Genomic DNA, 24,597 nt, shown 5'->3' on the forward strand with positions numbered 1-24,597 from the left:
GAAGGGATTCCACTGCCTTTCGATGGTGGTATCTTTGGGGTGCTTCTCACTAGCAGAGGGCTATCTCTGCCTCATCCAAACCCCTCCAGCCCAGCAGATTCACAGATTCATCTATGTCAGTATTGTGTACACCAGCCTTGCGCCTGCCAGATGTTGTGGATTACAGCTCCACTAGCTGGAGCTAGTCAGTCTACACTAATTGGCAGTGGCTCTCCAGGTTTCAGATGGAAGTCTTTCCCAGTCTTACCTGGAGATGCCAAGGACCAGACCAGAGACCTTTCTGCATGCAAAGCACACTCTTCACCGCTGAGCAACCCACCTTTTACAGTGGTACCTCGGGTTAAGAACTTAATTCATTCTGGAGGTCCGTTCTTAACCTGAAACTGTTCTTAACCTGAGGTACCACTTTAGCTAATGGGGCCTCCTGCTGCCACTGCGGAACGATTTCTGTTCTCATCCTGAAGCAAAGTTCTTAACCCGAGGTACTATTTCTGGGTTAGCGGAGTCTGTAACCTGAAGTGTCTGTAACCTGAAGTACCACTATACTCATTTAGCGAAATTTGCTTCAGGAGGTGGGGAAAGTACAAGAATTGATCCTCTTGTAATTCAGACTGGCCAAGTGTTCAGAGAAGCAAAGCAACCCAACCCAGTCACATAAATTTTATCCACTGACTAGCACAAGCTGTTTTTCCAGGACAACATTTTTTCTTCTTCTGCGACTCGGAGTACAGTTGTACCTTGGATCCCGGGCGCCTTGCGAGTTGAACGTTTTGGCTCCCAAACACCGCAAACCCGGAAGTGAGTGTTCCAGTTTACGAACGTTTTTTGGAACCCAAACATCCGACTGGGCTTTCATGGCTTTTGATTGGCTGCAGGAGCTTCCTGCAGCCAATCGGAAGCCGCGCCTTGGTTTCCAAACATTTTGGAAGTTGAATGAATTTCCGGAACCGATTCCGTTCGACTTCCGAGGTGCAACTATATGCATGTTGCCATTTCCCATGGCAACTGCACTATTTAAGGGAAATGATTAAAAGAATAACACCAGCACCAACAGCTATAGATCTCGTGAACTCCACCAGGAACAATATACACAGGGATGTAGGCTTGATAAAAAGATTGTCACCTTGATACAGGTGTATGAATTTGGGATGTGCTGCAGAAGTGATCACCCGATCAGGCAGCTCCCTCAAAAACAATTTCAGCAAACTGGCCGCTGAGCTGACGTCGCCTTCCACAGGCAGCACCACTTCCTTTCCGCTCTCGTACTTCCCTCGAAGCCGCTCCATGGTTTTCAGGTTGCCGTTCACCCTGAAAAGACCTTCCTGTTTCAGCCCTGTAATTACACATTAAAAAGGAGGAAGATAAATAAATAACTGGCACACCCGCTGCCCTCCTTTAAAAATAACACGGCCAGAGCAACCAGTGGCAAATGCTAAACGTAACCAAACAAAAGCCTAAGTCGGCTTTTAAGTGTATAGCAGTGAAAACGAGGGCCAAAAAAAGTAGGCCTGGCCTAGACATACATGCACAACAAGGTGGTAAAGATCCAAGGTGGGAGAATGGAACTGCCTCATTTCGAACTGTGAAGGGGGAAATACAGTGGTGCCCCGCAAGACGAATGCCTCGCAAGACGAAAAACCCGCTAGACAAAAGGGTTTTCCGTTTTTGAGTTGCTTCACAAGACAAATTTTCCTATGGGCTTGCTTCGCGACTCCCTATGGGCTTGCTTCGTCTTGCGATTTCCCCCCACTTCCCCCCCCTTTTTCTAAGCCGCTAAGCCGCTAATAGCCTTTTAGCCGCTAATCCGCTAAGCCTTTAATAGCCGCTAATCCGCTACGCCGCTAATAGCGCTAATCCGCTAATAGGGTTGCTTCGCAAGACGAAAAAACCGCTAGACGAAGAGACTCGCGGAACGGATTATTTTCGTCTTGCGAGGCACCACTGTATCACAATTCTGAATGCTCTCTTGTGTGGAAAACACACACACACACCCTACAAATAGGAAATTAGTGCAGTGGAGAACAAGCTGGGTTTGCCTGGTGACTTCATTATATATATATATATATATATATATATATATATATATATATATATATATATATAGTGCTTTCCCCCCTAAAAAAATGTTTAGGGGTACTCTCATTTTGACTCAGTTTTATAGTTCAAATTGGGAAAAACAAATACAGTAAATGGACAAAAGTACAAAGAGTCACAAAATGTTTAGGGGTATGCGTACCCCTGCATGCGCCCGGAAAAAAGCGCTCACTCTCTCTCGGTGCCATGGAAAAACATTCCTCTTCAACCAGGCCTTTGGCTGTTTAATATTCTACAGCCTTTTAAATGTGTCTGTGGGAAGGGGGGCTTATTGTTTTGCTGTTTTGTTTTACTTATTTGCTTGTTTTCATCCTGTATTTTATTCTGTGAGCCATCCTGAGATCTTATGACGAAGGGCAGCATATAAATCTAATAAATAAACAAACAAACAAAAACCTTTGGTTGTTGTTTACCCCTGACACGAGCTACGAGTCCCAGCATCCTTAATAAACTACAGTTCCCAGAGTTATTTGAGGAAGAGCCATGTGGTTTAAATGTGCTCTCGGTGTATGGTGCTGGCATGACTGAACGGTGTTGCTTCCACATGGGGGAACATTCCCCACTTTCAGACCGCCACAACCCACACACTGAAAGAATATTAAGTGCTACTGAGGAGGGCTAGTAAGAACTGGGGGCCACTTCCAACTGGCTGGTCACTGCAAGATGGGAGTGCACACGCCGCCATGTTTTTCTGCTTGCGCCCCCGGCCTGCCTGACACCCGCCAGTTGACATTCAACTGGTGCAGTTTTCCCCAGCACAAACTCGCAGAGCTACAATTCCTGGAGTTCCATGTGAAGGATTGATTGTTAAACCAGCTCATGAGAGGAGAATATGGGTCCTCTAAGAGCTCTCAGCCCCCTTAACAAATGACGGCTCCCAGAATTATTTCGGGGAGGAAGCCATGACGGTTTGAAGTGAGATCCCCACACTTTAAATCAGGCATAGGCAACCTTCGGCCCTCCAGATGTTTTGGGCTGCAACTCCCATGATCCCTAGCTAACAGGACCAGTGGTCAGGGATGATGGGAATTGTAGTCCAAAACATTCGGAGAGCCAAAGGTTGCCTATGCCTGCTTTAAATATATGTTGTGAATGTTGTTGCCTAAGTGCATGGGTAGGCAAACTAAGGCCCGGAGGCCGGATCCGACCCAATCGCCTTCTAAATCCGGCTCACGAATGGTCTGGGAATCAGCATGTTTTCACATGAGTAGAATGTGTGCTTTTATTTAAATTTCATCTCTGGGTTATTTATGAGGCATAGGAATTTGTTCTCCCCCCCCCCCTTCAAAATATAGTCCGGCCCCCCACAAGGTCTGAGGGATGGTAGACCTGCCCCCTGCTGAAAGAGTTTTCTGACCCCTGCCTAAGTGGGTTCGCCCTGCTTCAGACCTTCCTTCCCAAGGCGGAAAGGTCTGAGGTGGCCCTCATTTAGCCCACAGGAGTTCACATGGAATGCCTCAAAAGGTCCTTAGCAGAAACCGGCCTCCACTAAAGCCTAGCAATCCTACTCTGACATCTGCTGGAAAACAGGGCACACTGCAGAAAAGCAAGATGCCTTTAAATCAGAAAGTTGAGAAGTATTCACACACCATCAAACTTAAGACAACTTGCTTAGTTCTTTAACTTGCATGCACACAAATATAAGCATTAGAGAGCATTTAAGATTAGATTTATTTTATAACTATGTGAAATTTAAACCTGAACCTACTTAGTATGTTCGTGCTCTTAGATCCCCACTTTCTTCCATTTTAATTTTCTTTCACTATTGTCAGGGTTGCTTCAAGATCCCAGCTCACAGAGGATCACGCTAGCCAACGGTCATTAAGTAAAAGTCTTTATTGAGTTACAGTTTCCATTCTCAAGCTGCTGCGTGCAACTCTACGTCTAGTAGCTAGACCGGCGAAGCTCCGTCTGAATCTCCGCCCCTCGTACACCAACTTAATATCCTAGCCCTGCTCCACCTTTTCCGCCTGACTGTTCTTCTCTGGGTCCCTCTGCCCCCCTGGGTCTCTTCCTTCCGGGATTCTTCTGACGCTGACCCCCCGGACCCTCCTGTCTCCTTGCGCCGGGCTTTAGGACCCGGCTCCCTTTCCGGGCTGCCTACTGCGTCGCCTTCCTGTGCATTTGAACTTGGCGCGCGCGCCCAACCTTCCACCTTCCGTCTAACCGTCTCTTCGCTCCCAGATGGAGGTGTGGCCACTCCTGACTCGTGCCCTCCCTCCTGTTGTGAGCTGCCAGCGCTTGCCCCCTGGCTCCCTTCCTCTTCTCTGTTCTCTGGCGGTGACGCTGGTCCCGATCTCCAACTGCTCTCCTCTGAGTCCCCTCTGGCTCTATCTTCCTGGGGTGCCCCCCTAAACTCCCCCCTTGCCCTGGCCACTGGTGCTCCTTTCTGTGAATCCTCCGATTCACTGGAAAGGCTCGGAGATCTCGGGTCGTCGTCATCGCTCATCTTTTCTTCTGCCTCCTCCCCTTCGCTCTCTGTTTCCTCCCTTGCCCTTGCCTCTGCTCCTGAACCCCTGACATCCATCCCCCCCTCGAAGCCCCCCACTCCCCCTTCCCCTCCTTCCGGTGCTGGAGTTGGGTGCTGCTGTGTCAAGGGGACGAATGTCGGGTACCGTTCGCTTCCCGTAGCGGGCCTCCTTCCGAAGTCTTCCGGTTCTTCCCCCCTGCTCTCGTCGACGACGGTCACCTCTGCTTCCATCTCTGTGCCGCCGTGCTCGAAACCCGGGTCGTCCCCGAAAACGTCCATGTCCGTCTCTCCCTCACTTCCTCCTGGCGGCGTTGCTCGTCCTGGACCTTCTTGCCACTTCCTGCGCCACTGCTCCTCTGGTCTGTCGTCCCACCAATACGAGGGTTCTGAGGCAGATCCCGAGGGTGACCCCTCCGGGGAACGGACGTCTCGTGTCGGGTCCTCGTCCGAGTCGAACCCCTGGAACGTGCTGGCCGAAAGCGTGGGCGTGAAAAGCCAGTCGTCGAAAAAGTCTGCTGGCATTGGTCTATGTGGGAAGAGGGCATGAAACTCGTCTTTGAGCAGAGGTTCGTCCAAGGCGTAGCCCGGCACCCAGCTGTTCGCACTGGCCGGGGTGCCCTCCTTGGCGAGAAAGTATTCTACCCCTTCTTCCCCCCATCTGGAATCCAAAATCTCTGTGACTTCGTTGATGCGCTCCTTCTGTGCCCCTCCTGCGCGCCCTGTTCTGTCTCTGACCGGACTCGGCGCCGTTCCGGGTTCCTGAAACCTGTGCGGTGCCTTGTAGGGAGTGAGCACCGATCTGTGGAACACCGGATGCATTCTGGAACCCTCCGGAAGCGCCAGCCTGAAGGCCACCGGGTTGATCTGCTCTTCGACTTGATAGGGCCCCAGTTGCTTATGCCCTAGTTTCTTCTTGGCCAACGACCTGGCCGGCACTGCGTGGGCTGCTAACCAGACCCAGTCTCCCACGTGGAGCTCTTCGCCAACCCTTCTACTTTTGTCCGCTTGTACCTTGTATGCGTGCTTGGCCAGCTCCAGGTGGCGCCTCAGCTGATCGTGGACTTCCTGCAGCTCCGACGCGAACGCATCTGCCGTCTGCGGCTCCCCCTCCCCCAGCCTTTCCAGTCCCGGAAAAGTTCTGGGGTGCCTCCCGTTGTTGGCGAAGAACGGCGTGATCCCCGTGGACACGTGCTTCGTGTTGTTGTAGGCGAACTCGGCGAGCGGCAGGTAATCCACCCACGTCGCAGGCTGTTGATTTGCATAACACCTCAAGTACTGCTGCATGATGGCATTGACCCGCTCGGCTTGCCCGTTGGTCTGCGGGTGTCTCGCCGACGCCAGGTTGATCTTGACGTTCAGGAAGCCCATCAGCTTCTGCCAGAAATTCGAGATGAACTGCCGCCCCCGGTCGGACAGAATAGACCGTGGCAGACCGTGAACCTTGAACACGTGGTCTATGAACAGTTTGGCGGTTTGCTCCGCCGTGGTCACCTTCGCACACGGAATGAAATGTGCCATCTTGGAAAACAGGTCCACCACCACCAGCACTGCCGTCTTGCCCCTCGAGCTGGGCAGATCCGTGACAAAGTCCAGGGCCACTCTCTCCCAAGGTTCGACCGGAGTTTGCAGCGGTTCCAACAGTCCGGCCGGCGGTCTATGCACTGGCTTCGCCCTCTGGCAGGTGTCACACCTCGCCACGTAGTCCGCGACCTCCCCTCTCATTCCAGGCCACCAGAAATCCCTGGCGACTAATTCCACCGTCTTCTCCTTGCCGAAGTGCCCAGCCGTGGGCGCGTCGTGCAGCTGCTGCAGCACCTTGGCGCGAAGTTCGTCTCCCGGCACGTAGATGGCCCCTTTACGGATGAGCAATCCATCTCTTAGCTGGAAACCGTCGGCCGCTGCCTTGCCCCTTTGCACCTCTGCCATCTTTGCTTGTGCGAAGGAGTCCCCCTGCAACGCTCGTCGCACCGCCTCCAGGTCCATGGTTGCCGCGGCGCACGCCCACACTGTTGGTGCGAAGATGTGCATGGCGGCCGCTGGCGTTGCGTCCTCCAGATACTGTGGCTTACGAGAGAGAGCGTCCGCCATGATGTTGGTGTCCCCCGGGACATACTCTATTCGGAAGTCGAAGTTCGCAAAGAACTCAGCCCAACGTATCTGCCTCTGGTTCAGGAACTGTGCCGTGCGCCAGTGCTCTAGGTTCTTGTGGTCCGTGCAAACCTGCACCGTGTGCTTGGCGCCGATCAGAAAGTGCCTCCACGCCTTGAACGCTGCATGAATGGCCAGCAACTCCCTGTCCCATATGGTGTAGTTCTGCTCGGACTTGCTGAGCTTCCTGGAGTAAAACGCTCCCGGTCGCCACACCCCTTGCGGGTCTTTCTGCAGCAGGACCGCCCCCACGGCTCTGTCCGAGGCGTCTGTCTCCACCCTCATCGGCTTGCTGGGGTTGACGTGAAGCAGCTGCTCTTCCGACGCGAAGAGACGCTTGAGTGCCTGAAAGGACTGTTCCGCCTGCTCTGTCCAAATGAACTTCTTTTTCTTGGAGCTAAGCGTGTCAGTGATGGCCGCCGTCTGCATAGCGAAGCCCTTGATAAACTTGCGATAGAAGTTCGCAAAGCCGACAAACCGTTGGACCTCCTTCCGGTTGCGCGGGCTCTTCCAATCCAACACCGCTTGAACCTTGGCGCTGTCCATGGCGAGCCCCTTGTCAGACAGCTTGTAGCCCAGAAAATCCACCTCCGTCACGTCAAATTGGCACTTCTCCAGCTTGGCGTAGAGCCTATGTTGCTTTAGCCTGTTCAGCACTTCCTTGACGTGTTTGTCATGCTCCTGTTGCGACTCCGAAAAGATCAGGATGTCATCTAAGAAACAGACGCACGTCTTGTAGAGAAGTCCCGCCAACACGTGATGCATGAATGCTTGAAAAACGTGGGCGCCATTTTGCAATCCAAACGGCATAACTCTATATTCGTAGGTCCCCAGTGGCGTGAACATGGCTGTTTTCCACTCATCTCCCTCCCGCATGCGAATGAGGTTGTACGCCCCTCGCAGGTCCAACTTGGTGAACACTCTGCCCTTCCGCACCTTTGCGAGGAGGTCGTCAATTCGGGGCATGGGGAAGTCCGATGGCTTAGTCACACTGTTCAAGATCCTGTAATCCACTACAAGTCTCTTTTGGGGCGTATCCCGCTTCTTAACGAAGAACACCGGACTGCCTCCCGCTGCCTTGGACTCCCGGATGAAACCGCGCTCCAAATTATGATCTATGAACTCCTTGAGTTCTTGCAGTTCGTCCTCTGACATGGAATACAGTCTCCCCTTAGGCAGCGCCGCCCCTGGCAGCAGGTCAATCTTGCAGTCATATGGCCTGTGAGGTGGTAGCCGGTCTGCCTCCTTCTCGCAGAAAACTTCCAAAAATTCTGCGTACTTGTGGGGAATCGCTTGCAGCGTGCCTAGCAGCAGCTGTGACTCCTCTTCCTCTCCTTCCTGCCTGGGCACGATGCAGTGTTCAGCACAAAAAGAAGAGCCGAAGGTCAGCTGCCTCTGGTACCAAGCCAGCGTTGGGCTGTGCTTGTCCAGCCAACTCATGCCCAACACAATGGGCGTGTCGGATAATTGAGTGACGTTGAAGCTGATGACTTCTTTGTGATTCCCAAGTCGCATCACCATTGGTGGCGTTTGCTGCACCACTTGCCCCCCTAGCAGCTCCCTGCCGTCCACCGTGACAACCTGCAGGGGCAGTGTGGCCGGCAGCAACTGTATAGCATGCTTGTTGACAAAGTCCTGCCCTATAAAGTCCGCATTGCTGCCTGAGTCAATGGTGATTGGCACGTCCATGGTGATGCCATTGGGCAGCTGGAGCGATGCGGTGAGCCTCACCACTGGTTTGGGCGGGAGGGGGTTCACGGGCTGTAAAATCTCTGGGGACTGCATCATTAACACGTCTGGCTGGGCCCCAGTGCCTCTTCCTCCAGCCAGACTGCGTCGTTTCCCTGCTGTGGTCCTCCTTGCTGCGTTGCTGCAGTCACCATTGCTGAGGCTGCAGTGAGCTTGTTGAGCCTCTGGGGACACTCTTTCGCCATATGCCCTGGCTCCTCACAGACGTAACACTTCCTGTTCCCTCTAGGAGGCTTCGCTTTCACTGCTGCTGGTGCTAGGGCTCTGGTTGCTGACTGAGCCCTGGCACCTCCAACCTCCATAGGTTCAGCTCCTCCTCCTGGCGGAGGCGTGGATTGCGTACGCGCTGCTTCTCTGGGAAAGAAGGAGGAGCCCCTGGCTGTTTCGCGCCCTCCACGCCCTTCGTCCCTGCTCCACGGACGTCCTTCCAGCCGCACCCCCACTGCCAGCGCCCTCTGCACGACCTCCTGGGTGGTTCGGGGTCTCTCCCCCCTCGCAATTTCATCTTTCACAGAGCTGTGTAATCCCTCCCAGAACAGGTCTCTTACAGGAGTCGAATCTCTGTCCCATTCTAGGGCACTGGCCAAGGCGAAAAAGCGGGCATGGTACTGCCGTACGCTGGCCCTTCCCTGTTTCAGTCCATGAATCTGTTGCCTAGCAAGATCCACGTCAATGCTTGATAAAAAACACGCATCCATCGCTTTAATAAAGGCATTCGCATTTTGGAGCGCCGGATCGTTATCCCTCCACAAATTGCGCAGCCATGCTCTGGCATCCCCATGCAAATAAGACATGATGAATCCCACTTTCTCTTGCTCATCTCTAAAATCTTTACTCAGCAGTTGCAGTGCACACAGTACGTCTGCTCTAAAATTGGGATACTGTTGCAGGTTCCCATCGAAGTGAGAGACCAGACCGCCTGTGCGTCTCCCCAACCCAATCCCCTCTGGTTTGGGTGTCTGTTGCCCTTGCTTCGTAAGCACTTCCAACCTGACCTGGAGATCCCTGTAGGCGGCAGCTGCGTCCTCCTCTCTCTTCCTGGATGTGAGAGCCTCGGCATTCAGCTGTGACACTGCTTCTCTGAGTTCCGCTATCTGCTGTTCAGCCGTCATGTCGGCTGCCGTTCGTGAGCTCGCTAGTAGGCACCTGCTTCTCTCCTCTCCTCGAGGCTGTAGATGCCCACAATTCAGGGGATGGAGCTTACTGTCAGGGTTGCTTCAAGATCCCAGCTCACAGAGGATCACGCTAGCCAACGGTCATTAAGTAAAAGTCTTTATTGAGTTACAGTTTCCATTCTCAAGCTGCTGCGTGCAACTCTACGTCTAGTAGCTAGACCGGCGAAGCTCCGTCTGAATCTCCGCCCCTCGTACACCAACTTAATATCCTAGCCCTGCTCCACCTTTTCCGCCTGACTGTTCTTCTCTGGGTCCCTCTGCCCCCCTGGGTCTCTTCCTTCCGGGATTCTTCTGACGCTGACCCCCCGGACCCTCCTGTCTCCTTGCGCCGGGCTTTAGGACCCGGCTCCCTTTCCGGGCTGCCTACTGCGTCGCCTTCCTGTGCATTTGAACTTGGCGCGCGCGCCCAACCTTCCACCTTCCGTCTAACCGTCTCTTCGCTCCCAGATGGAGGTGTGGCCACTCCTGACTCGTGCCCTCCCTCCTGTTGTGAGCTGCCAGCGCTTGCCCCCTGGCTCCCTTCCTCTTCTCTGTTCTCTGGCGGTGACGCTGGTCCCGATCTCCAACTGCTCTCCTCTGAGTCCCCTCTGGCTCTATCTTCCTGGGGTGCCCCCCTAAACTCCCCCCTTGCCCTGGCCACTGGTGCTCCTTTCTGTGAATCCTCCGATTCACTGGAAAGGCTCGGAGATCTCGGGTCGTCGTCATCGCTCATCTTTTCTTCTGCCTCCTCCCCTTCGCTCTCTGTTTCCTCCCTTGCCCTTGCCTCTGCTCCTGAACCCCTGACAACTATTATTATTATTATTATTATTATTATTATTATTATTCCCCCTTTTCCTTCCAAGAAGCTTAAAGTGGTATTTCATCTTCATTTCATCTTTACAACAGCCCTGTGAGGTAGGCTAGGCTAAGAGATGGTGACTAGCCCAACGTCAGCCAGTGAGCTTCATTGCTGAGTGGGGATTCGAACCCTGCTCTCCCAGGTCCTGGTCCAGCACTCTAACAACGTTACAGCACAGTGGCACCCTTAGATCTAACCACGACACCACGCTGGCTTGAGGAAGTCTGCATTAGACCACGGCAATTAGGGAGCTTTGAAAATCACCGCAGAGATCAAGACCCTGGCTTGGTCTGAAGGCACGTGAAGTAGCCCCCTTGCAGATGATAACCAGGTCTGGGTGTTGACAGTGTCTGTCCAGACTATCCTGAGTACCAGGATGGAAGAAAGTCAGAATGGACCTGTTCCAAGTAAAATGAAATAAAATATACACATGCATCTACACCACAGACTTGAGCTTTCAGGTCAGCTATTACAGTCGTACCTTGGCTCCTGAATGCCTTGGGAGTCAAACATTTCGGCTCCCGAACGATCAAAACCGAAAGTGAGTGTTCTGGTTTTTGAACATTCTTTTGGAAGCTAAATGTCCGACAGAGCTTCCGATTGGCTGCAGGACCTTCCTGAAGCCAATCAGAAGCCGGGCTTTGGAAGTGGAAGATTTTGGAAGTCGAATGGACTTCCGGAACGGATTCATGCCAATACATTCACACAAAACATTCACAGAGGTTATACAATGTCCCATTTATTGAGCATTCCTCTTGAAATGTTCTCAGAAAGTTATACAACAATACCAGATAGTGGCTGTTATTCCACACTTCCTGGGGGCAATTCCCCACCACTTTTTTTATTTGACTTTTTGCAGGGACAAGATAATTGTTCAAGAAAGTGTGTGGTGATGGCGGCCAAATCTTATGCAAACAGACAAACAGTGTCCCTGGGAGAGCCCTGAACTTAGTTTAGGAGTTTTCTTTTATGGGGAAACGCGGTCCTAGGAGGGCGCCTGGGGTCTCTAATAGATAATTCCCAGAATCACCAAACTACAATTCCCAGCATTCTCTGGAAGTGGGTAGGGAGAGAGAGCCAACAGAAGTTACAGACAGATATAAAATGCATTTACACATTGAGAGTACAGACAGCCCCTTAAAGCAAGAGGGAGGAACCTGCAACTCTCCAGAATTTGTGGGACTCCAACTGCCACCTGGAAGCAAAAATCCCAAAAGCAGGCGAGACGGGAAGCTGAGTTCTTGTTCTGATTTATTGTATGTAAGCTGCTCTGGGGGCCCTTTTGGCTGGAGAGTTGGGTCCAAATGCCCAAAGTAAGTAAATAAATAATCTTGTGAACCGCCCTCAGATCTTTTGATGAAGGACGGTATATACAGTAAATTAATAATAATTATAAAAAGCCCCCACCAGTCCCAGTCAACATGGCCTATGGTCAGGGATGATAATAATAATAATAATAATAATAATAATAATAATAATAATAATAATAATTTATTTATACCCCACCCTCCCTGGCCAAAGCCGGGCTCAGGGCAGCTAACACCAATAAAATTTCAGTAAAAACATAGTAAGAAAAAAGAAAAAGAAAAAAACCCAATTTAAAATACAGGTTAAAATGCAATTTAAAATGCAGCCTCATTTTAAAAGTCAAAACCATAAGGTGAGGGAAACATAAAGGTCTGAGTCCAAACCAAAGACCAGGCGGAACAGCTCTATCTTGCAGGCCCTGTGGAAAGATGTCAAGTCCCGCAAGGCCCTAGTCTCTTGTGACAGAGTGTTCCACCAAGTCGGGGCCAGTACTGAAAAGGTCCTGGCCCTAGTTGAGACCAACCTAACCACCTTGTGGCTTGGGACCTCCAAAATGTTGTCATCTGTGGACCTTAAGGTCCTCCGCGGGGCATACCAGGAGAGGCGGTCCCCTAGGTACGTGGGTCCTAGGCCACATAGAGATATGTAAGCTCTGCAACATCTGGTGGGTCACATGTTCACTACCTGTACCTTAGAGATAAACCTTTCTTTCCCCCTTTTTCAACAAGGAAGGTTCCGCTAGCAGCTTACCATGCCAAGTCAGGTATTCGACAATCTCCCACACGACGGCCGGGACTCCGTTCTTGCACAGTCCCTGCTGCTGAAGTTCCTGCAGGCTTATGCCAAACACCTTCTGGCAGGCAGCTCCCCTCTGGCCACTCAGTGGGGCTGCCGCAATCTTCTTCATGTCTTCTTTCAGCCTGACAGCGGATTTGCTTTGCTTGAAAGAGCACAGAAAGAGGGAGCAGTCGGCCATCGTGACTATAGGGGGCTGCATGGTGGCTCTACGAAAGGAAAGCTAAGCATTCAAGCCAGGCCTTTCGGGTTTCAAATTCTCAACAAAAACAAACAAAACCCGGCGGAGAGGAATTCTTCCGAAAAGATCTGGGACGGAAACATGCACACACAGGGAGAGACTGAAAAGGGAAAAAGAAAGTCGGAGGAGGAGGAGCCTGGAATACGTAGCCGAGCAACAGAGTGGAAAACTTGGAAGTCTCCAAGCTGTATCGCCAGAGCAACTGTGGGTGGAGCGGAAATGAGAGACACGCTCTATGAATGGAAGCCGTTCTTCTCTGAAACATCAGGGTAAACATAGAGGTAAATAGCCGAATGGCCTGGCACGGTAACCAGACACTGAGAAATGGATTTCTGCCACAGCGGAAGAGCAGCAGCGCTGTTTACAAGCTGGATTTTTCCTACCAGCCTTGCTGGTTCAGGCCAATAGCCCATCCAGTCCAGAATTAGTCTATAAAATTTTATCTATTTGTTTTCTGGAAGATGGAGCAAGCTTGTTTTCTCCTGCTCCGGAGGGTAGGACTCGAACCAATGGCTGCAAGCTACAAGAAAGGAGATTGATTGAGAGCCAGTGTGGTGTAGTGGTTAAGAGCAGTAGACGCGTAATCCGGTGAACCGGGTTCGCTTCCCCGCTCCTCCACATGCAGCTGCTGGGTGACCTTGGGCTAGTCACATTTCTCTGAAGTCTCTCAGCCCCACTCACCTCACAGAGTGTTTGTTGTGGGGGAGGAAGTGAAAGGAGAATGTTAGCCGCTTTGAGACTCCTTCGGGTAGTGATGAAGCAGGATATCAAATCCAGAATAAAAATATATATATATATATATATATATAAAAGAAAGGAGATTGAGACTAAACATTCAGAAAAACTTTCTAAGGGTCAAAGCTGTTTGACAGTGGAACAGACTCCAACAAGAGGTGGCAGACTCTCCTTCCTTGGAGGTTTTTAAGGAGAGGCTGGATGGCCACCTGTCATGGATGCTTCAGTCGATATTCCTGCATCACAAGGGGGTTGGGCTAGATGACCCTTGGGATCCCTTCCAAGGATTCTGAGAGTCAAAGCTAAAATGTGGATGTTTAACAGAAAAATAGCAGTGTGCGTTATTTTTAACACTGCTGGCTGGCATGTATCAAAAACAGCTTCCTCCATCACTACCTGTTGCTATAGATCCTCCATTCACACATCTCCCAAGGATGTCCCAGTGGTAACTCAGTGAAGCGCTATATGGCATTCATTTTGAAACCAGGCTGTATAGCGCAAACATTCCAGCGAACATTAAGCCTGGCCAATGGCCTCTTGGAGCCAGTAGATCTTGGAGCCATGCTATGAGGCCACCTGGTAATCGTATTCATCCTAGCATAAGGTTCTGCCACTTTTACTGCGTTCCTTCTTAAAGTGCTTGCTGAGGAAAGGGGTTCTGCTTGGTGAGCTGTGTGGTCCTGCTCTAAGCCAACATAACCTTACCAGCTTTCTACTCCTGAAATGATGCAGGGGGGGGGGGGCAACTATTTAAGTTCCAAAGAAGCCAGCCAAGATTCTCACTCCTAATAAAACTTGTTTTAAGAATGAAGGTGGCCATCCTATTACAGTGGTACCTCTGGTTGCGAACGGGATCCGTTCTGGAGCCCCGTTCGCAAAATGAGCAGAACGCAACCTGCATCCGCGAGGGTCGCAATTCGCCCCTTCTGCACATGATGTCATTTTGAGCGTCTGTGCATGTCGCGAAACCCGGAAGTAACCCTTTCCGGTACTTCGGGTTGCAACCTGAAAAGATTTAACCTGAAGCAAACGTAACAAGAGGTATGACTGTACATATTATCTTTGGGAGTAAGCCCCACTGAACTCAAAAGCGGCTGGCTTCTGCACAGACTTTCAGAGAACTACACTGCTAACCTGTCCTTTTGAACATGAAAAATGGGAAAGGTTCAAAAGGGAAAAACGCAAGACTCAAGAGATGGAAAGAGCAGACAGTGCGTACTAATTCTTGTAATGTTATTTATTTATGTGCATTCAGAAAAAAGCAGAGAGGGGGTCTTTTGCCTACCCATCTGCTAAATCCACTAAATCTCTAGTGCCTACAAAACAGGCAAAATATATGCATGGAACAGCAAATCCTTCCCTCTGAAACATCCATCTTGGAATGTTAGTTAAAAAGAATAAAATAATGTACACATTATCAATCCTGCCTCACAGTGCTGCAGGAGCAAGTTGAATCTTGCTTGTTTCTTCATTGTTTAAAAAATTCCTTTAAATCTGCACATTTATCTGAGCGGCTCCAATTTTTAAACACAGCTTCAAACTTACCCATATTGGCGGCAAACATGCACGTACTTGCTTAGGAGCAAAACCTTTTTTTAGAGGGAAGACTGCAGGCAAGATCACTAACAGAGAAGGCATAACACAACAGAAAGCCCTACTCTAGAAATAAAATGGGTTTGTTTTTGTTTATTTTACATGCAAACCTGGCACTTATACAATGACTTTAATTGAAAAATAAACCAAGAACTGCAAAGTGCCTAGCTACAAGCTACTGAAACAATTTTGGGAAACAGTTATAAACAAAATAGGAGTTGTGGTGCAAAAATAGATTTTAAAAAATACTACTGGGACTGCAGTTCTATACATTGGGTGGGGGTGGGGCGGGACTGAGGCCCAATGAATTCAGTGACATTTACTTTTGAGTCTATGTTTAATTGTGCTGCTGATCAAACCCCCGGAATCTAAACAACAACAACCCCCCCCCCAAAGCCTCTTCATCAAAACAAAGGAGGCAAGCTACATCTCCGAGGTTGAATTGCTGTACAATTATTTTCGAAGCACGTATATTATAAATTAAGAGAGGCAGAGAAGGGCTGACTTTGAGGCTGAGAAATAAGAGCAGAAACGGAATGAACTGAACATAAGCTTTACACTGGAAGAACAAAATGCTTTTTATACATGTCTAAAACAATGCTTGGTTTTTCATCTCTTCTCTATGCACCTATTAAAAATAACCTCAAAATTACACACACACAAAAACCCCTGGAAGTCTCCCCCACTTTGTAAGACAACAGATCTAGACACACCGACTGACTAAACCACTTTATTGCACCATTCAAAATGTTAGACTGCGCTCAATATTTCCATCCCCCACCCCCCACGTCGTGGGTGGGCGTAGAGAGAGAGCGCGCGCGCAGGCACCCATTTGCGCGCAATTGCGCACCCATTTGCAAGAGAGAAGAGAGCGCAGCCCGCCGCCTCGTACTCACACAGATGGCTAATGCGCCTGCCCCCATTCTCTCCGGAGTGTCTGGAAGAAGTAATGAAGATAGGATGAAGGCATTAAGCAGACTGCTGGAGACTCAAGGCAAAGCCTCCCTCCCGAGACACGGAAAGCTTTCTTCCAACTTTGCCTTCTGCTGCGGCTCCGCGGGAGAAAACAAAAAAAAACAAAAAAGTCCAGCAGCCCTCAAGCGTTTCCCCCAAAACTTTTCGAGCTCTCCTTCCTGCTTTGCACGCACATGGCTGGAATCAAGACCCTGGAACTGAAATCTGAGCCAGCGACTCTTGCATTGGCGGACTGGGAAGGGTCATGTGACCCGGGACTTAAGAGTCGCCGACGTCTAGCCACTTCCAAGGATTTCGTGCAAGGAAGGAAGCTGGTCTGAAAGTGCCTCCCTGCAAAGCCCCCCCACTCCCGGCTGCTTTCTTTGCAGGGCTCTGAAATATCCTGATTTCGGGCCACAGGATGATGATTTTCTCTACCTCCACCACCTTTTGTTGTTGTTGTTTAGCCATTTAGTCGTTTCTGACTCTTCGTGACCCCATGGACCAGAGCACGCCAGGCACTCCTGTCTTCCACTGCCTCCCGCAGTTTGGTCAAACTCATGCTGGTAGCTTCGAGAACACTGTCCAACCATCTCATCCTCTGTCGTCCCCTTCTCCTTGTGCCCTCCATCTTTCCCTACATCAGGGTCTTTTCCAAGGAGTCTTCTCTTCTCATGAGGTGGCCAAAGTATTGGAGCCTCAGCTTCAGTCTTTGTCCTTCCAGTGAGCACTCAGGGCTGATTTCCTTAAGAATGAATTGGTTTGATCTTCTTGCAGTCCATGGGATTCTCAAGAGTCCACCTTTTGGACAGATCCAATCCAGTCTACCTTTTGGACTGATCCAATTCCTGTGTGAAGATTTCATTTCTTCTGCCAACGCACCCAAGCCTATTCATTTTCTCTGTTGGATCCACTGGGGCCACACTTACCAGCGGTGCTGCTTCACGGTGCTTCTGCCTGGATAGGTGTTCTTCAAAATACCGATTGCATGCATTGGACTAGGGCCAGGGGGACCAGGGTTCAAATCTCTACTCCGCCACAAAACTCATGGGACCACCTTTGGCCAGTCAATGTCTCTCAGCCTAATCCACTCCACTGGGTTGTTCTGGACAGGGGGCGGAATGAGGAACAGGAGAAGCATGTTTGCTGCCCTGAGTTCCTTGAAGGAAAGGTGCGATATAAATTTAAGAGTGAATAAAGTCCTGAACCCCCGGCAAACCTGGAGACAAGTCCCCACTGGGGTATACAGTTGGAGCTCCTGGAAAATCCAAGGCGAGGTCCCTCACCGTGAGAAGTTAAGCAGACAGAGCAACTCAGCTCTGCTTCACTTTTATACCTTGAATATTGATTGCAGCATCTGGGCTTGACGAGGGATGTGACCCTCACCAGTCCTGAGCCTGAGGAATTGCACACCTCCTCCCAGAGCTAGCAAGCCTCACTTGGCCAGCTAGGGAGCTGGGCTGGGAGCCCTTGCCTGCCTCAGCCTCCTAGAGCAGGCACGTCCAACTTCCAAGAGGTTGCGATCTACTCCCACTGTAAAAAAAACACAAAAAAACACTGGCAGTGATCTACCCATTGGATTGACCAAAGTTGTTGTTTTTCTGTGGGGGGGGGGAGGAGGTTATCAGGACACTATGCAATCGACCAGTAGGTCACGATCAACCTGTCAAACATCCCTGTAGAGCAGCGGATCTCAACCTGTGGGTCCCCAGATGTTGTTGGACTACAACTCCCATCATCCCTGAGCTCTGGCCTTGCTAGCTAAGGGTGATGGGAGTTGTAGTCCAACAACATCTGAGGACCCACAGGTTGAGAAAGGCTGCTGTAGAGTATACCTCACACTGCTCCCTATGCCTCAGAGCCCACCATGTTCGTGGAGACAAGGGCCCCTCTGACTCTGGTGAAGGGTTCTCCTCTGGTTCCTGTGAACTGACTACCATCCCCTTGCCACCCTCTGTCTCCCCATGAGTATTTTCTATGCCCTCAACCTGTCCTTCTCCACTCCCAGCTTGCCCCTGGTGTGTACCAGTCACAGCTACACCCCCTTGCCAGGATCCTCTTCCTCCTCCTTTCCATTGTCCGGCCAGTTCATGACATAAATAAAATGTGTGTCGAAACTTCTGTCTTTTGTGTGACTGGAATTGTTATGAATTATTCTTCTTCATTTATCTACTGCTTATATGCCCAAATGGCTACTGAACTATTTATAACTCTAAAACCAATATATAATTAAAACGTGCCGTAATTCCATTGGGCATTAAAATATACAATAAAGCAAGCAATTAAAAATACGATTCAGAACTGCTTTTTAACCAAATAAAGCTTAAAACAGTCAAATAAAACTCAAACCCTAGTTGAGGTAAATGCTTTCTTAAACAGGTGTGCCTTCAGGAGCCGTCAGAATGCCAATGCTGATAGGTCCTGTTACACTGGTGGAATGTAGCCTCTGTGCAACAGTAAGAGTCACATCCCTTTGCTCCAACTACTTTTTTGTCTCTGGCCCTTCCCATCACTGGTATGTGGCCCTCACCTCAAAGTTGCTGAGGTACGGATGCAGCCTATTGGCTGGAAAAGGTTCCCTACTCCGTTGCGAGGGGAGGGTGATAATTGTATGAAACCATCCTCTCCCTAATCCTCTCTAATGTACTTTCCCCTTCAGTTTTCCACCCAGTGCCTTCATTTGCTCTTACACAAATGAAACCAGACTGCGTGTTTGTGTTGGGTCTGCCTAGCAGTTAAGAAGCAGCACAGAAGCTGACACTTCAGTCTAAGAAACAACAAAGAGTTTCTGAGGCACCTTAAAAGATCGGCAGATTTGTTGTGGCATCGTATGCTTTTGCGGACTTCATCAGATGCATTTCGTCGTGTTGAAGGTACTAAAGGCACTTCCCTCTTAGAAAACCCCACAGAAGGACAGTTTTCCCTCTCGAAGTTCAGCCATTGCCACAGAGCCTAGGGTTTGCCGATCAGAAGGTCGGCGGTTCGAATCCCCGCGACGGGGTGAGCTCCAGTTGTTCGGTCCCTGCTCCTACCAACCTAGCAGTTCAAAAGCACGTCAAAGTGCAAGTAGATAAATAGGTATTGCTCTGGTGGGAAGGTAAACGGCGTTTCCGTGCACTGCTCTGGTTAACTAGAAGCGGCTTAGTCCTGCTGGCCACATGACCCAGAAGCTGTACGCCGGCTCCCTCGGCCAGTAAAGCGAGATGAGCGCCGCAACCCCAGAGTCATTCATGACTGGACCTAATGGTCAGGGGTCCCTTTACCTAACACCAACCCAGGAAACAAGTTAGGAGACGGCTAGAAGGTGAGTGGAGGAAAACTCCAGTTGAGAGCAGTCGAACTCTGGTGAGGGCTCATTATCAAGCCTACCGATGGCAGTGAAGGCAGCAAAGAAGTCATACTTTGCTACCTCTGTTGCATCTTCACTGTGCATAGCTTTTTTTCAGTAGTTCAGGGCCTTTCACAGTCTTGCCCAAAGGAGGTGACTAACGGTAGCTCACAGTAACTTGTTTGCAAAGCGTTTTGAGGATAAAATAGCTTGCATCCATCAAGATCTTGTCTCTGTTGTCATAGCAGATGAATCTCATGGGATGTCCAGAGCACAGTCGAGTACCATAGTGTTGGATGAGTTTCAGTTGTTAAGGCTTGAGGCTGGAGCTATTTTTTTGAGGAAATCAAAGTTGGGAAATCACGGGTATAAATACGCCGCGAAGAGGACATTACAGGGGGGCAGGCTTCTGCTGGGGGTGGGGGTGGGGAAGAACCTCAAATAATTAAGTACATTCAATGCTTTTTGATAATGTTTCTGGATCTAGCCCCCCCCCTCGCTGCCCCCTACCCCCCTTGGCTACACCCATGGCTTGATGTGGACAAGGTGCTTGGATCTGTCAGGTTACAGACTCCGCCAACCCAGAAATAGTACCTCGGGTTACGAACTTTGCCTCAGGATGAGAACAGAAATCGTGCTCCGGCAGCGCGGCGACAGCAGGAGGCCCCATCAGGTTAAGAACAGTTTCAGGCTAAGAACGGACCTCCTGAACGAATTAAGTTCTTAACCCGAGGTACCACTGTATATGAAGAAGCATGAATTAGACTGTATGTTATGTACTGTATTAGTGAAAATAGGGTTCTCATAAAATACTATAGACAAAACTGTCATTAAATATATAATCTATTCTCTTTTCCCCAGCATTTGACGGCGCTTTGTTCCTCCAGCAGCCTTTCATTAATAGGTAGCAATGCTGTCAGCCCTTCGCACCAATCTCTGCTCATAATATAGTTCCTCTTCAGTCATTTAATAATAATGAAAGTCAGGCTCAGCTGAGATGAACACTTGTGTCTGACTATTTGTACAGCTCATAATTATTCCCACCGGGAGTTTGCCATGGCTGAGCTATTTCACAGGATATTTGTTAAAAGCTTTTTATATTCCTTTAATTCATCCTGTCACCGTTTCTATACTTGCGCCTGCCACATGTCACAAGCCCATACCATTTCTTAGCTTGGTTACTGTCACCATGCCCAGCCATCTCGGAGCCAATTCACACATGCAGAGGTAACATGTCATACAGGCCTGCTTGGGCTGCATCAATTCAGAGAATAGACCCTGAAAGCAAAACAAAAAAGTCCCTGCAGGTAGAAGGGTGCCTCACAGCAGGGAGGTGGCTAGGTTCAAATCCACCTCCCTGAATTGCTAGCAGTCCGTGTGCAGGGAGATGGCAGGTTTATCAAAAACCAGGATGGGGCCACATTTTCCCTTATTTATTATATTAATACTGGATAGCTCAGTTGCTTAGAGTGTGGTGCTGATTGTGCCAAGGTTGCAGACCCGATCACAGTATGGGACAGCTGCATATTCCTGCATTGCAAGGGATTAGATGATGCTCAGGTTCCCATTCAACTAGCTCTACACTAACTCTTCACGTATGTGCAGAACTTCACAAGTCTTGGATTTCCACTACCTTGCTGCTTCTTCACCAAATTTTGCAAACACACACCCCAAAACCGTTTGCAGTAGCTTGGAAGCTCAGAACAACATTTCTCCCTCCACCCTCTTTTAAATTATTACTTTACAGGACCCAGGGTTGAGTCCCCGGAAGCGAAAACAAATCCGGATCTGAGCTCTGGCTCACAGTAAGCTATGTGATCGAAAGGTAAGCCTTAGAACATTCCGATCCCATTGAAGTAAATGGCAGCCTTCCGGAGCAGGTTGCTTTCAGTATGATGTTTTGACTTGCTGGAGTAGCTAGCTCTTTACTTATCCTTTCTTCTGACTTCACAAATCCATCCAAGAAGCTGGGTGCTCAATGTACAAACTGAGGCAGGAAGGTGTGTGCATGTGCGTTGAGTCCCTCTGTTCCCCCTACACATACTCTGCTCTGTTTCAGCACTAGGTGATGAATTGTTGTGCTTTGGCTCTTACATTGTTTCTGGAAGTGCAAATTGCATAAGTCTCCCATAAAATGCAAACAAAACTTTGTTTCTACACCATCCCTACTCTAGACCTGCTTACAGTGGTGCCCCGCAAGACGAATGCCTCGCAAGACGAAAAACTCGCTAGATGAAAGGGTTTTCCGTTTTTTGAGTCGTTCCGCAAGACGAATTTCCCTATGGGCTTGCTTCGCAAGACGAAACGTCTTGCGAGTTCTTGCAAGTTTGTTTCCTTTTTCTTAAAGCCGCTAAGCCGCTAATAGCCGCTAAGCCGCTAATAGCCGTGCTTCGCAAGACGAAAAAACCGCAAGACGAAGAGACTCGCGGAACGGATTAATTTCGTCTTGCGAGGCACCACTGTATGTGTATCTTTTCTTTTTAGCGGCTCTATGCCACTTCGGTGGTGATGAGAGACTCTGGATTCAGGCTGTATGGGTATTGAATTTGGTTAGGTATCCTTGCAATAGGGATGGGGAGGTGGGTTACCCATAGACTGGCCCTATTCTGTGTGGATAACCATCACCCAGCTTCAGAAGTAAAGTCTCCCCAACCCACATCCTGCAGCTAGACTGGTAACTGGGAGAGGCTGCCGAGACCACATAACACCGGTCTTGAAAGACCTACATAGGCTCCCAGTACGTTTCCGAGCACAGTTCAAAGTGTTGGTGCTGACCTTTAAAGCCCTAAACGGCCTCAGCCCAGTATACCTGAAGGGGTGTCTTCGCCCCCATCGTTCAGCCCGGACGCTGAGATCCAGCTCCGAGGGTCTTCTGGTGGTTTCCTCACTGCAAGAAGTGAGGTTACAGGGAACCAGGCAGAGGGCCTTCTCGGTACTGGCACCCGCCTTGTGGAATGCCCATCAGATGTCAAAGAAATAAATAGTTATCTGACATTTAGAAGACATCTGAAGGCAACCTGGTTTAGGGAAGTTTTTAATGTTTGATGTTTTAATGTATTTTTAATCTTTTGTTGGAAGCCGCCCAGAGTGGGAAACCCAGCCAGATGGCCAGGGTATAAATAATAATAATAATAATAATAATAATAATAATAATTGCCATTCCCACCCCAAAGAGAGAAAAGGCATGTCCACTGATAGGATAGGGAAAAGATCATTTTTAAAAAGGCTGTTTTGTCTCTGTTGCAGGCAAAATCTAGACTGCAGACAGGGCAGTATTTTTAACCCATAGTTCATCTGTCTCACAGTCAACAGAAGATGGCAGTATTTATTTCTAATGCAAGTGCTGATTTCTATCTCTTTGCCTGATCAGGTTGTTCCTAACTACAGCAGCATGCACGGCCAGAGCTGGGGACCAGGGCTATATTCAGACGTGATCAGGGGGAGACCCTTCCTTCAGCCTTCCTTCAGCTCTGCCTGCATGGTGTTTTCCTGCAAATAAGTGCTTCCATACAGATTGCCACAGTCTCCCTTTATCCAATGCCAGCTGACCCAAGAACATTTAGAAACGAGGAAACTGGGTTTAGAGCTGCTTTCCCCAAACCTGGCGCCCTGAAGGTACTTTGAATTTCAACTCCCATCAGCCCATAGCTGTCAACTTACAGATTTGAAAATAAGGGACCAGCAGCCTCGAAAATAAGGGATCAGCAGCCAAAATAAGGGATTTTCCAAGCACAGGTATGTTCAACTTCTGAGCCCCTCCGAGCAAAAGGCAGAAAGCCCAGCCAGTAGCCAAACGAAGCCTCAAGCGGTGGTTCCCACAGCGCAGCAACCCGGCAAAGGGGATGCAGCAAGGGAAACCACCGTCACCTCTCTGCTGGGAAGTGCTGAGCAAAGGCGAGTCTTCAGGCAATGCGGCCGATTTGATCGGCACAAGGCATGCAAGCTCCACCCCCCCAGTCGTTCTTAGACTCCTTATTGGGTGAGCAACGCAGCCAAGCAACACAGTTGGAGCCTCCCTCCTCCCTAGCCTCCCTTCCTTTGAAACCCGGGAAATTTACGGGATATCATCAATAAGGGACAGCAGTGGGACATGGCGCTGGGATAAGGGAGTTTCCCGCCAAATAAGGGACGGTTGACAGCTATGCATCATCACCAGCTGTGCAGATGCGAGTTGTAGTCCAAAACACTTGGGAGAGCGTCAGGTTGGGGAAGCCTGCTTTAGTGTTGCTTGTGAGTGTAGCCATTTAGGGGAGGGGAAAAGAGAACAGAATGAGGCCCTGCTCAGGGCACGCAGAGACCAAGAAACATTTGACTTCTGCCAGCGGTCTTTTATTTAATTGCCATTTTGGAATCCTCATGATTAGCTTCCATCAAATCAAAGCTGAATTTCTTTTCTTCTTAGGGCTAAGCAGTTTATGGATTTTATCCTTTGGTCACTCTCACGGGTAAAGGTTAGCCATGTCAGTTGGAAGGCAGGATATAGGTCAAATGAGCCGAGAGAACATTTAGACCATTTTGATGTATTTCTGGCTGTTATCCTGGGAGTCATTTGGCATAAGCCATAACACCAACGCAGGGAGGAGCCTAGTCTATTTCTCCCTCTTTTTTCTCTCCTGTCTTTACTGAACAGTGCAGGCAATATTGATCATTTGGATATTAAACTTGTTTGTGCGATTATTATTATTATTATTTTAATTGTATCCATCAACATGAACTCCAGTTAAAATTTGGTTTTTTTTACTGCTTGATGGTAATAAAGCCTCTAAGCGGGTTGCAAAATAAAGAAATCAATGTTAAAATGGTCAGGCCGTTAAAAACAGGGCTTAAAAATATTCAAAAGATCATTAGAATCAACAGGAAGCTGAAAATAAATTAAAATGCATGCTTATTTTTACATGTCTAGATAAACCAAACAAGAATGTTTTAAGCAGGTGTCCAAAAGAGGGCAATATCATATCCATGGGAAGTCCAAATGGGCAGGGAGTTCCAAAGTGTAGCTGCTGTCACACTAAAACATTGATTTCTTCAATGTGCATCACCTGTAACAGTAACAGTACTACAGATCAAAGCCGTTGAGTTGCTCTCAAGACTTTAGGGACATTGGGTGGCATTCAATGCAAGTTCTACTCAAGAGTAAACCCACTGAAGTTTTTTTTAGTTGATTTGAAG

The 24,597-nt window shown here is 49.3% G+C and overlaps 1 protein-coding gene across 4 annotated transcripts in view; it reads right to left on the reverse strand.

Moving 5' to 3' along the window:
- The window catches only part of FAM13A (family with sequence similarity 13 member A), a 156,014-nt gene extending 139,717 nt beyond the window's left edge, over positions 1-16,297 (reverse strand). The window contains exons 1-3 of one of the 4 annotated variants that reach the window (XM_028743572.2): positions 16,043-16,297; positions 12,533-12,722; positions 1,124-1,333 (exon numbers count right to left, since the gene is read on the reverse strand). In XM_028743572.2, the coding sequence (XP_028599405.2) occupies positions 1,124-1,333; positions 12,533-12,722; positions 16,043-16,069 (427 nt within the window). In that variant the 5' untranslated portion in view covers positions 16,070-16,297. Of the gene's footprint in view, positions 1-1,123; positions 1,334-12,532; positions 13,162-16,042 lie in introns of those variants that run through there. The other 3 variants (XM_028743573.2, XM_028743571.2, XM_077933831.1) reach the window with 3 other exon arrangements.
- Between the last annotated feature and the right edge of the window lie 8,300 nt (positions 16,298-24,597).

This window comes from Podarcis muralis, chromosome 9 (assembly GCF_964188315.1).
Source record: "Podarcis muralis chromosome 9, rPodMur119.hap1.1, whole genome shotgun sequence".
Classification (NCBI taxonomy): domain Eukaryota; kingdom Metazoa; phylum Chordata; class Lepidosauria; order Squamata; family Lacertidae; genus Podarcis; species Podarcis muralis.